At 46.8% G+C, this 13,038-nt stretch overlaps 1 protein-coding gene and 1 pseudogene across 1 annotated transcript; one reads left to right on the top strand and one right to left on the bottom strand.

Annotated features, from left to right (window-relative positions):
- Positions 1-6,591: 6,591 nt before the first annotated feature.
- Positions 6,592-8,193, top strand: LOC105914601 (glutathione hydrolase 1-like). Its single transcript, XM_022827852.1, has 2 exons — positions 6,592-7,571; positions 7,793-8,193. The coding sequence occupies exons 1-2, from the start codon at positions 7,363-7,365 to the stop codon at positions 8,058-8,060; spliced, it is 477 nt and encodes a 158-aa protein (XP_022683587.1). The 5' UTR covers positions 6,592-7,362; the 3' UTR covers positions 8,061-8,193.
- Positions 8,194-10,617: 2,424 nt separating this feature from the next.
- On the bottom strand, positions 10,618-12,438 carry LOC101758172 (annotated as a pseudogene).
- Positions 12,439-13,038: the final 600 nt, after the last annotated feature.

The raw sequence follows: 13,038 nt of genomic DNA on the forward strand, positions 1-13,038 counted from the left end.
ACTTGTCTTATTTTTATTAACTAATTCATATGTCATGTACTTTGTGAAGTTCTTAGAAAGTTCTATCTTACAAAAACCTATATGCATGCATGTTTTTTATGATCGAATCTTTATAATTGCAAACTATATATTTAGATGAGAAGGATTTATATGATTAGAGCCTTAGATGCTGGTGATTACTTCACATTAATTTTGTTTGTCAGTCTTTATTATTCATATATTGTGATTTTCTTCAATGGATATCCACCCTAAACCTAAATTATCTTTGTTGTGGTTGTGGCTACCCTCCTTATCTACAACCTATTCATATGAGTATATGGTCATTTAAAGTGGTGCTTCAAAAGACATCAACGACCATCTTGATATATTTTCCAGTAATTTATTCAATGAGCATAATTTTGAATTGAAACATAAATTTTGTTTGCTATTTATGCTCACAGGATGCAAGCTGGGGAGGGGGAGCTGCTGGTTTCATCAGAAATATTCAGAAGATTAAGGATGAATTTGGAGAGCAAGGAAAAATATAAAGAAAGGGAGAAATGGAGGAAAAAAAGCAATGTTGAAAAGAAAAACTAAAAGAGAACCTCGCACCCCCATAGTTTTTCTAACCCGTCAAACGAGTTGAGGTTGTTCACGAGGTTTGTGCTCTATCACTTCCAACCATGTGCAATCCAGTCTGTCCATCTATCTAAATATGTGTGCTCCTCTCTCTTCCTTTCCTATATTTATTTTTCATGGTTTTCTTGACAAGTTACATTAATTCACTACATTTTAGATATGATATTTTGCTTTTTTCACTACATCTTAGTTCCTTTTAGTTTCATGATTATTGTTTCTTATGTTGAGTATGAGACCATAACTTTTTATGTAATATTATTGGGAATGTAAGAACTCGCATACTTCTCTTAAATGGCATAGCAGTGTTCCTGCAAGTTTTTCAAAAAAAATTTCGAGAATTTCAAAGATTAGGCTTAAGAGTTTTCTAATTTTTTTTGGGAATTCCTTGGTCTTTTCTTTTTTCTAACAAAAGGAATTCCATAGCATTAATACAATGCAATAACAAGAAGATAACATTGATTGCCGCATGCCCACGTGCATATGAACACGTGCTAAATTAATTATAACGCATGCCCACGTGCATATGAACACGTGCTAAATTAATTATAACGATTTATTTCTTAGATTAAATTTTGAATTACAGAATGAGGACCAATGGTGGTCACCCTTGGATGATGAGTGATTGACAACGTTGTGTTGGTTTGATGTTGCTCTTGGCTTGTGATGTGCAGGTGTAGGATGCGACGTGGCGGTCGACGGCGTGCGGTGAAGGTCAAGCGAAAGGTTCATGCCGATGGACTAAGGGCGGTGAAGGATGAACGTGAGTAGGCTTGGACCGATGGACCTGAGGAGTCGGGTGAAGTCATGGGCGGTTCACATGGTGCACGGAACGGCGAGAGGACATGACGGGATGGAGACGGCGTCGGCCGAGTCGAGCGGGAGGCTTGGCGTGGGCCGGACACGCGTCGACATCGAGGAGGTCGCGTGGCGGCCAAGCGAAGATGGACGGTTTGGGTGGTTTGGGCCTCAAAACCACCGCGCATGCAGGTTTCCCGGTTTGGGCCTCAAAACCGGGGGCGAGCCCGGTGCGGCCGGAGCTTCGAGAAGGAGGGCACGTGGCGTCATCGCGAAGCTTGCGTCGAGGCGAAGCAAAGTCGTGAAGGCAGTGTGTCCGTCCGATGTGCGGATAAAAACTTGGACCAAAATGCCCCGGCGTGGGTAGTTATCCTAGTTGTAGCTGTAGGGGTAGTATTATCTTTAGTCCTGGACTATAAATAGGGATGGGGGCTGGTTATTTCAGCACCTCTTTATTTAGCAACTCATTATCTTTTGGCTTAGAGGCTGGTCATGTGCTTAAAGTGAGAGGAGAGAGGGAGATTAGAGAGTGATTACTCTTTTCTCTTGATTTCTTCATCTTTAGTGGGTGGATGAAGGGAGAAGGCTAGTCCTCATCTTGTATAGAAGATGTTGTCATGATTTAGCTTTGTTTGTTGTCTCAAATCGTGCTAAATCTTTGATTCCCGAGCGTTTTTCTTTTTCCCTATTTTCGGAGCTATTTTTAGGGAATTTTCGTTCATCAAGTTTGAGCCTAAATCTCATGAGATTGGTTGAAGGGAAATACTGCTAGAACCTTGGAGAGCATCTTTGATATGATCCTTTTTCAAATCCCTCACAAATCCGGCTTGATTTTGAGTTTTTCCCAAGTCGTGTTCTTGAGGTAGGGTTCCGATTTTCTTCAAGATTTAAGATGAACACTTGAGCTTTTTGTGATTTTTCACATGGATCTATTTGTTCTTGAGGTATTGCATCCTTGTCTCAAGTTTCGTTTCGATCCGCTGAGTACGAAAGGAGATCTCACGATTTGAAGTTGCGTGTGTTCTTGCCGTTCTTGTTTCTGTTCTTTGTTTCCTTCTGTTCATGCGCGCAGGTGCTTCAGGCGTCGAGGGGGAGCAGCAAGCAAATCGGGCCAGCACGTGAGGAAGCAGCAGCCCGGCTCCGTGCGTCGCGGCCCAGCAGCTCAAGGAGGCCCACCAGCCACGGCCCAGCAACGACACAAGCCCAGGAGCTGCGTGCGGGTCTGGCCAGCAGGTCGCAGCAAAAGCAGCCAGCGCGAGCGGCCCAAGCAGCAGCCCAGCAAAAGAACCAGGCGGCCCACAAGTGCAAGCAGGCCTCTCACGTGTGGGAAGCCCAGCTAGAAGGTGGAACAGACCGCATGCTCCAGAGAAACATTCGCAAAGCACAGTGAGCTCTTTCGCTATTCGGTTAATCATGCACTTTGGTTGTTGACCCTTATTCAATTGCTTTAGCTACTTATTGGAACCTCCTGTGCTAATCATGCTTAGCTCCTTAAAACAATTATTTTTCCCTTGCATGCTTAGTTGAGTAAAGTGGTTAGTAATGTTTTTTTTGCTTCGTCTCGATTGTGATAGAGTTATTCATGCTATATTTTCGCTGTGATTTGTGCGTATCTTATCGTTCCTAGGGTAAGCTTATCACGAGTTGACTTGCATCATCTTGACGATAAAACACAAGGTGTGCTTTGAGGTTGCACTTGGGACATAGGCCTAGTTCTTATTGAGAATTTTTATAGGCTCTCATTCACCCCCTCTAGTCGCCCTTTCAATCCTTCACAGAATAAGTTATTTTTCGGGATGGAGGGAACACAACACAGCCAGTACTACGAATGCGCGGTCGGGCATCCGCAAACGACCTTGCCAATACGAAAACGAGGCGGCTGGTAGTTGCATGTAACATATAGGAAACCAGCTAGAATAATTTACAGTTCTTGTGGTCGTCGTCGAGCACAGGAGTACAGGACTCGTGCACGCACGTATGCCCCCCGTGCCGCGCTGCGCAATGCCCGAGCACACATAGACTCGTACCTGTCAAGCTGACCCGTGGATCGGCAAACCCAACCCGCCTATCCACTACACACAAGTCGCTGTGTGAAATAACCTTTCCATGTTCTAGCCCCCGTTAGGTAGGGCGCACGCATGGTGTCGGGTTGGGTGGACGGAAACCACGGCAGGTGTGCGTGGCCTCGCAGGTCTGCCAATCTACTTTTAGCTTTTCAGTCTACTATTGCACCGTTATCAAAATTGTCGTACCAATTTTACAATAAAAATGAATCAGTTTCTCATAGTCCATAGTTCCATGAACTATGGACAAGCTAGCTTAATTTTTCTATAATATTATAATCAAATGTATATTACCATGAAACTATAGCATTCTCACTCCTCATTGCACGTTTCGTTGTGTTCCATAGGATTTGATAACCGAGCTGGATTGTACGTGGATGAAGCCCTTCTCTCTCCTCATATCTCTCCTCATAGGTAGCTTGCCAATTTAGTAAAAAAAATTATGTGTCATATAATTTAATGCACATGATACTACACCCCATTATGGCAATCTCGACATATGGTATATATAGGTAGTGTCGAGAAGAGAGATCAAGAAATACATATGTAGACATTACTTCCATCTTTAATTCTCTTGCCCCATCATATTTTTGTTTACTCCTCCCACCGTTCTAAATTGTAGGTTATTTTAACTTTTCTAGGTAATAGTTTTTTCTATACATCTAGATATAGTGTGTATCTAGATGCATGAACCTAGAAAAGCTAAAACGACCTACAATTTGGAATGGAGAGAGTAGTTGGCAGCGTAATTAATTCTATGAATATTACTCCTTAAGATTGGGGAGTTTAGGTCATGTTTGGGTAGCGTAATAATTGGGGAGTTTAGAACTGTGCGAACACGTTGGCAGCTGAGAAGTCACATCACAAGCCATCCAAGGAGCCCTCAGCATTTTTGTTGGACTAGCAAATATACCCGTACGTTGCAATGGGAGGGGGAAAAAAAATGCTTGCCTACCCCTTACCTAGCAAACATGACCAAAACCTCAAGGATGACTTGATTTATATCCCATATTAATTATTATCAAAATAGACTTCAATAATATTAGGAATTCAGGTCTAAATAATATCAATTTTCTTTGAGCAAGATTGGATCTAAGATTGATAAAACAAACCAATGAAAAATAGCATGTTTTTTAAGTAATTGAGGACACGCCATTTTTTTCAATAATTCATCCTTTTGCTGGTGAGACATTTGTGCATACCTATTTCTTTCTAGCTTATGTTCTTTAGGATCTGGGAGTAGTTGGTGGTAGCTCGATGCCAATTGTCATGGACCCACTGCCGTTTCTAATGTTGTCACCATCTATGCCGGTGGGTCCCGTTTAGTTTTATCAATGGAGGGTCCTCACATTATTTCAAAGAAGCCATCTACAGGAAAAACAGCTCGCGATTGATCAATGTTATCGCAGAAATGTAAATTGAATATCAATATTATCTAGAATATCTATCTAAATGATCTGGAAAGCTCTAGAAAACCATAAACCCATTGTGTTTCTTAGCCATTATCTTTAATTAAAAAATTGATGTTGCTGACGTGGCATACCGACGTCGATGATTTTCCTAGCATTTTGTGGGATGTAGAAAGACCCAAGCGAGAGGATATTCTCTATTGAATTTTTTCACAAGTAAAGCATGCAGGCAAAGGAAGATTCAATGTAATTGGTACTCATTCCGTTCATTTGATGCCCTCATCAAGTCAAAGAAGGTGTCAAGCATATACTCACCAAGTCAGACTCTCTATATCTCTATTTGCCTATCCACCCCATAAATCCACCCCATAAGATTCATCTCTATATTTTGAACGGTTACATTATGTTATAGCCTACGTATCTAAAGGGTTGTTATTTTAACAGTTAAAATTCATATAACCTAGATGGGATATAAAGAAAATCACACAACTTATTTGTTCAAAGAAGGCCACATCATCTAATTATTAATTATAAACTACCATGCAGTTAGCATATGCCAGCCCAATTGCCAAAGTAGTAATTAACTTGAACCGGCATTTCATCGAACAACCAAAGTGCATGCAGTAGCACTGCTGACCACGAAGCAGCACTGCAGCAGCAATCAGAGCTAACACCACCGAGCAAGCAAATCACATCAGATCAACACATTTTGTAGCATAAAAGGAGCATAGAACAAATTAACGTCAGACTCACATGCTGGGCACACCACGGCCGCTCGACCAGGGACGACGCCGTGCGGCAACAGAGCAGCAAGGTCTGAGGCCGAAGATGGTCAGTGCTTACCTGCCCGCTTTTGAATCAGGCAGCGGAGCGACGGCGCGGGAGGGCTTGGAACGGAGCCGCCGAGCACTCGCGGATTCGGTTCGGCATGCTAGACGGGCCCCGGCGACACTCTTGGCGTGCGCGCCAAGGGCTCGATTGCAGCGGCGACGTTCGAGCCTCGATGCCGGCTCCGTATCGGTATTTTCCTGCGTGAAAACCAAAACCACCTGCAATTTGGCGAACTGAGCGGAGACCGCGAAAGAGCAGTTGGCCGAGGGTGTTTGGGAGGAGGGGGCCACATCAAATGTTTGGACACTAATTAGGAGTATTAAACCTAGACTAATTACAAAACTAATTACACAACTCCTAGTCTAAATCGCGAGACGAATCTATTAAGCCTAATTAGATCATGATTTGACAATGTGGTGCTACAGTAACCATTCACTAATGATGGATTAATTAGGCTTAATAGATTCGTCTCGCGATTTAGCCTAGGGGTTCTGCAATTAGTTTTGCAATTAGCTTATGTTTAGTCCTCCTAATTAGTATCCGAACATCCGATGTGACAGGGCTAAAGTTTAGCCCACTCCTCCCAAACACTAATCTGCGAGCAATGTCTCTGCCTGTTTTGCCGTACATTGGCCTTATTTGCAAAAAAACTCCTGATATTCCGTGAAATCAACCCAAGTCCAAATGCTGAACAGATAGGCTTCGGGTGGAAAAAGGAGGGAAGGGAGGGATTAAAACGAAAAGAGTATTAAAGAGAGGACGTTTCTGTCGACCGTCAACTGTCGTGGACATTTTGCAAAAAACTCCCCTCAAATTTTTGGTAATCAACCCGCGGTCCTGTCATCCCTTCCGTGAGTCTTCCAGTCGGGGGAAAAAACCTTCGCCGCGGCCTCCCGTTCCGCTGTTGTGTGTTCCCCGCCGCCGCCCCGGCCTAGCGCACGCACCTCCCTCATGCCCGATGCTTCCCGTGGCGCGCACCGACCGACCGTCCCCGCTTGAGCTACGCCAGTGCCCGCCCAGGGAGTCGCAGGCCCGCGTCGCGCTCCGCACGCTCGCTTGCTGTCGCGATGCTCCCCTGATTGGATCGGAACTGAGGCCGGTGCTGGCGGCGCAGCTGGCCCTGGCGTTCAAGATGTCACCGTGCCTCGGATGAAGATGGAGGTGACCCGGGACAGAATCCTGGCCAACAAGGGGATACAGCCGTGCACGCCCCCGGCGGCGACCTCCTGAAGGCCGGCGAGGTGTGCCGCAATATCCGGCTCGCGAGGACGCTGAGGGCCGTCGCGGAGCAGGAGCTGGGCGTGTTCTATGACGCAAGGTGGGGGAGCGGCTGGTGAAGGAAGTGAGGGAGGTCGGAGGGATCCTGACGGCGGAGGACCTAAAGAGGTACCAGGTCAAGGTGCGGCGGCCGCTGATGGAGAACATGATGGGGCTCCAGGTGGTCACCATGCCGCCACCGTCGCCTGGAGGTGCCGGGATGCTACTTGTGAGTCCTCTGCGCTCTGATTCTCTGAACAGTGCTACCATTTGTTCATATCTATCTTGTCACGTTTTGCACCAAAAAAAACTTTATATCTTGTCATGGTCCTAAGTCCTAACACCCCAGTTCACTTGTGAAAAATAGATTTTGAACATCCTTGCTCAGTATGGAATTTCTTCTGGTTTTGCTGGCTCTCTTGGACAACCTCATCGAGTCCTTGAAACATTACATGGCTGTAAAGATGAACCTTGACAACCCGGACTTTGTGAATGATAATGGGGTTGTATCTGATATGATGTCCCCAAAATTCGCTGCTGAGCTGAAGACGACCATCTACGACAATATGACATTTGACCCCAAACATTACGGTAGAAGGTGATAACATTTTTTCAGCATAAGAATTTCTTAATTTACTGATAAAATAATCAGATCATATCATGAATCTGATTTTTATCTTCTCCCATCACCTCATCATTTACTTATTTCATTCATATTTAGTGCTGCAATATTTGTTGTGTTGCAAAAGAAATATTCAGTCCTATGTCCACAGAGGCAGGCAGAGTATGCTGATTCCCTTTAATCAACTTGTGTTTCAGGTGGAACATCCTTCAGGACCATGGAACCAGCCACCTGTCCATCATCGACAGCGAGCGAAACGCGGCTTCCATGACCAGCACCATCAACTCATACTTCGGGTCCCTGAACTTGTCACAGGTGGGTAGAGGCGCAAGGATGGCTCGCTGGATCTGGGTGGCTGGCTGGCAGCACGCTGGGCGCGGGCTGCGGCGGCGGCCGGCGGAGAGGGTAGGAGGAGGAAGGTCGAGGAGGAATCAACACAATGTTGGGCGAACCCCAATCGGGTGAGACGACTCGGTTGGGTGGCTCAACAGGCATAACGAGGCACGGTTGTGTTTCAGGTGGAACATCCTTCAGGACCAAATTTTAACATGGAGTACCACATGTTGTATGTGGGAAGTAGAAAAAATTTCAAGGTGAAAAGAGGAAAAAAATATTTTTTTGCCGAGTATCACAAAAAATACACTCGGCAAATCCCCCTCTTTGCCGAGTGTCAAAAAAAAACACTCGGTAAAGAAAAAACACTCGGCAATTTTTATCTTTCCCGTAGTGTTGGGATAACCACACTAAGACAGTAGGTTAGTGATTCCAGTGGAAGCAACTAATTTCACCCAGCACCGAAATTGGTTTATCAAGTCAACCTATTCATGAATGACAACATATGCATCACACGTATCAATATCTTTTTTCTTCCTTATTTCATATAACAGAGGATCTTTGACAAAAGGGAATACTTCCGTTACATTACATACTAGACTAGTTTATGCGAATCTTACAATGAATATTCGTCATATTCACCAGGCTTCAAATTAGGCACGACCCAGACATGCACAGTTCAACGGCTCTTTAACCCCGTAGAATGTTGGATAATACATATTTGTCTCCAGATCATAGAATGCTGCATGTTTTCCGTCCTCGGAGTACCTGGGAAAAAAGATCTTGTTTCCATTCCCAGCTCCTGGCGACACCATGCCGAACGACGCCCTATAATCTAGAAACAAAGCTGCACCGCCGATGTCCTCTATCTCACAGTCCAGGCCATCTTCGTCTGGTCAAGCTTGAACACCCGTGGGGGCTCATCTGCATGTTCACCCGTTGCGGATGAACACGGATATCAGCTCCCCCTCCAACTCAACCAAGTAGCAGAACTTGACTCCCTTGTGATCATCGTAGAAAATATTTAGCTCGGCATAGATTGGCTCTGGCTTATCAAGCACGATCCAGGTGTCTTCAATTGGGTTGAAGACAACGAAGTTGCCCTTTCTCCCCAAGAAATAGAATTCCCCACGGAAATAGATGGGATTATTGTTTGCTACAGGGAGATAAGCCGCTTAGCCTAGCAGCCTGGATAGAACATGCACGGGGATTTTCTTGTACGCGGCTGGATCCCTCCTTATATATTAAGTAGAGCTTCTTTCCCCTATACCCTTCTTCCCCAGTGCCCGTTCGCAGCCACCCTCCCTTCCTCTCTCTTGCCTCCAGCGGCTCTCTCCATCTCACCTGCCCCCTCCCTACCTCTCTCTCCAATGTTATCCTCGCCGCCGCCTACCTCCATCCCTCTTCTGCTCTCCATGCTGCCGTAATACCACCGACCCTTTTGTGCCACCTTCCTCCCTCTCACTCACCACCCTTCCTTCCTCTCTCTCTGTGCGTGCCGCTGCCCGGCCACCCTCCCTCTCCTACTCTACGCACTGCCTCCCTCCCACCCCTCCGCACTGCCGCCTACCCTTCCTCCATCTCCTGCTCTACAAGACGCCACTCTTCCTCTATCTCTCCTGCTCCGTGAGCCATCGCCCGTCCTCCCTCTCTCATGCTCTCCATGCTGCCGTCCTACCTCCCTCCCTCTCCCGACTCTTTGCACCCTGCTCCATGGCGAGACGAGATGAGCACTGCCTTTGGGGATCAAGGGGGAGGCGAGGTGCACTGCTGCCCAGCCCGGAGCTCTTCCTACCCTCTCCCTGCTCGGTAGTGATGAGGAGCTTGCTCATCTCCTCTATGTAGTTTGATCTGGTTGATTAGTGTGATATGTGCCTTTTGTTAGCTATAGGGTAGCAACCCACACGATGGGTAGGTGAAACGTTTTGGTGCAGTAACTTTTATACAAAGTAATGTTACAAAAAATTATAATATAATTTCTACTCCTTCCGTTCTAAGTTGTAGGTCATTTTGATTTTCCAGGTGTATAGATATTATTATGCATCTAGATATAGTGTATGTCTATATGCATAATAATATCTATGAATCTAAAAAACTTAAAATGACCTACAATTTTGAATGGAGTAAGTACTATGTATGACTCTCCTCGTATTAAAAAATAGCTATTATCAGCCCCACGAGTACTCCAACGGCGAGGCGTACGTCCACCGGCGTCCTGGCTGCCAGGTCAACCGTGTAAGGCGCGATATAAAAGTCGATTTTTTTAATCGACGTCTGTTGTCGGAGGCAACACAAACTCCATACTGTTCACACCTCGTGCCTGCATAGTGCATACTTCAATATTTGCCATGGCATGCAAAAGGTTAGATCAAAACTGATCACCAATTAACATTACTAGCAGAAATGTCCGTGCGTTACTACAGATCATTACTTACTCTCATATTATTATACGTGTTCATAATATGTTACCTTCACTTCACAATATGGTATTGCCGTATTAGTTTTTAATTTAGAATATCGTAATTTAAGAATAATTATTAATTGTTTCGTTCGATTCTTTATGGTTTCGGCCCCATGCATACCATTATAACTTAATAAAAGAAGTGTTCTTCAAATTATCAGCAGATCATTAATTGTTTCAAGTTATGCAGACCACTTGCTAAATGTTTTATTAGATATGGACGATATATATAGATAAAGATAAAAAATAAAGATATATAGGTAGGTATATGTATATACGTATAGATTAGGGTGCCAAGTAAGCAGGAATCTAACATGGCATAGCAATTAAGGAGGCCAGAGAAGTAAAAATGACGACACCAGGTCACATGCATCTAGGCGACCCGTTGAAACCTGAGCCATTGAATCTTGGCGATCACATTAAATTATTGTATTCTCCTAACATATCCATCGAGAACTGGAAATCAATGTCACCCTCTTGCTCAGCTGTAGCAGAGAATGGCTCCCATTCTGCTACTCTCTTCCTGACCTCCACACACACAACCTCCAGCTGGCTTGGTTCCTCCTCCATCCCTCTGAACTCCCTTGTCATCATCTCACCTATCTATGCCAAGCAAGTCCGAAAGCTGCAGCTTTCTTGAGAAAGATTGTGCACAGGACCAGGACACGCAAGCAGGCCTCACGTATCATTGGAAGTTCTCTGCGCAGCATCATCACATCCTTTCCTGGATCAAGATTTCTGATATACTCGAGTTCTTCCTCAGAAAACGGAATCGATGCCTGTGCCCAATGTATCCACTCGAAGTAAGGGTCCTCCAAGTTCTCTGGCAAGCACATGCCGTGATCAATTGGGAACAGCTCTGTTTGGCAACCAAAGCGACCTGTGCCACCATTAAGCTTCCTCACCAGCACATTACCAGCATGCCTGTCAGTGTTGAAAATTCGGATATCTAGTATGCCGATCCTATGAAACAGCAGCAACAGGGAAGCTTGATGTGCCGTGGTCACTGGCATCGAAGTCATGGGCAATGAACTGCTGGAATGAAGCAATCTTGCTGTTAACTCTTCTGGTCATTAGTTGGAGACGGATTCCCCCCATTTACCGGACAATTTATGTTGAAAATGGAGTGTGTTATCTTCACCAGAGCAGTGGCTGGAACATTGGCAAAGTTGTCATGGTCCAACAGGTATGCTGCAACCTCCCTGAATCCCGTCTCTCCTACTCGCACAGATTTCTTCAGTCCTGGCTGACCAAGCGCCCTCCCGACAAACCCCTTGGGGTTGTTTGGTGCAAAAGGCTCCTCGTCCGTCGGTTTCACAATGGCAACCCTGTCACCGATGACATTCCTGAAGTAGTATGAGCCACCAAGGCCACTGCTGATGGGGACTGGATCCACCCCGCTCCTGATAGCGGTCACCACGTCCTCGACAAGGCGCTTCACCCGATCACAGCTGCTGGAACACCCGAGCATCTCAACCAGGCCACTGCAATCCTTTTGCTCGAAGTCCTTGGAGATGGGGAAGAGGCATAGGGTGGAACAGCTCCGGTTGATGCTGTTCCTAGTGAGCAGCACCGGCGAGTCCGACCGTATGGAGGAGAGGTCATTCTCCAGGACGCGGTGACCGAACATGAGCGAGGTCTCGCCGGTGGGCACGTTAAGCGCGAGCTGTAGCCAGCGCTTGACGGTGTGCGCGTTGTCCCCGCGGTCCAAGTCCATACCGAGCACCTGCCGCTTGTGCCGCGCCCTGATGGCCGCCCTTGAGGTCGGTCACCGATGGAAAATCAAAAGTGCTGGTTATAAATCAGATGCCTAAACAATGAATTGACTCACGAGTGATTGAAATCGAAGCTCAATTGAAAGAATCCATGGCTGGTCGAGCTGGATTTGTTGTTGGCTGTGCTACTCGCCGCCAACCATGTGTGCTCTCCCAGCCGCCGGATCTGGCGTAGGAAGGCAGGAAGAGGAGGGGCCGCCGGCTGTCCACGCACCCCGCCGTTGCCGCTATCGCTGGCGCGTGCGCTCGCACGTGGTCTCCCACCCTCGGGCATGCCGCTCACCGCCGTCGGTGCTGCATCCGACCCCACCGCCGCCGGCTCCTGTGGACACGGTAAAACCTTCTCCCTACTCCCCATCCATGGCACCACGGTCGAAGCGGAGGCGACGTCTCGCCGCCAATCTAGACGTTGCCGGCGTTGACCCCACCCGATTCGGCCCGGGCCGTAGTTCGGCGGGGGCGCGGGGTGCGGGGAGGACCGGGGCACGCAGGGAGGCGTGCGACGGCGCGCGGCCAGGAGGAGCGGCGGCCTGCGCCCAATCCTCCTCCCCTCTCTATTTTATAAGCTTTTTTCCGTTTAACCCCCTCCCTTCCCTTCTTTTTCCACCCGAGCCATTCCTCTCTTTAGAATATGGACTGCGGGTTGATTCCTTGAAAGTTGAGGGACTTTTTTTGCAAAATAGCCCGACGGACGAAAAATCCAGGATTCTCTCATGGAGAGCGGCGCCAGCTCGCCGGTTGCCCTCCGGCTTCGGCACGAGGCCATGGCTAATCCAAGCGCACGGAAGCTGCAAGGACACGCAGACTCTCGTGGACATGCCCGACCGGAGCTTGCACGAGGTGATCATCCCCGAGATGCAAGGCAAGATCTGCC

This window comes from Setaria italica, chromosome VI (genome assembly GCF_000263155.2).
Source record: "Setaria italica strain Yugu1 chromosome VI, Setaria_italica_v2.0, whole genome shotgun sequence".
Classification (NCBI taxonomy): domain Eukaryota; kingdom Viridiplantae; phylum Streptophyta; class Magnoliopsida; order Poales; family Poaceae; genus Setaria; species Setaria italica.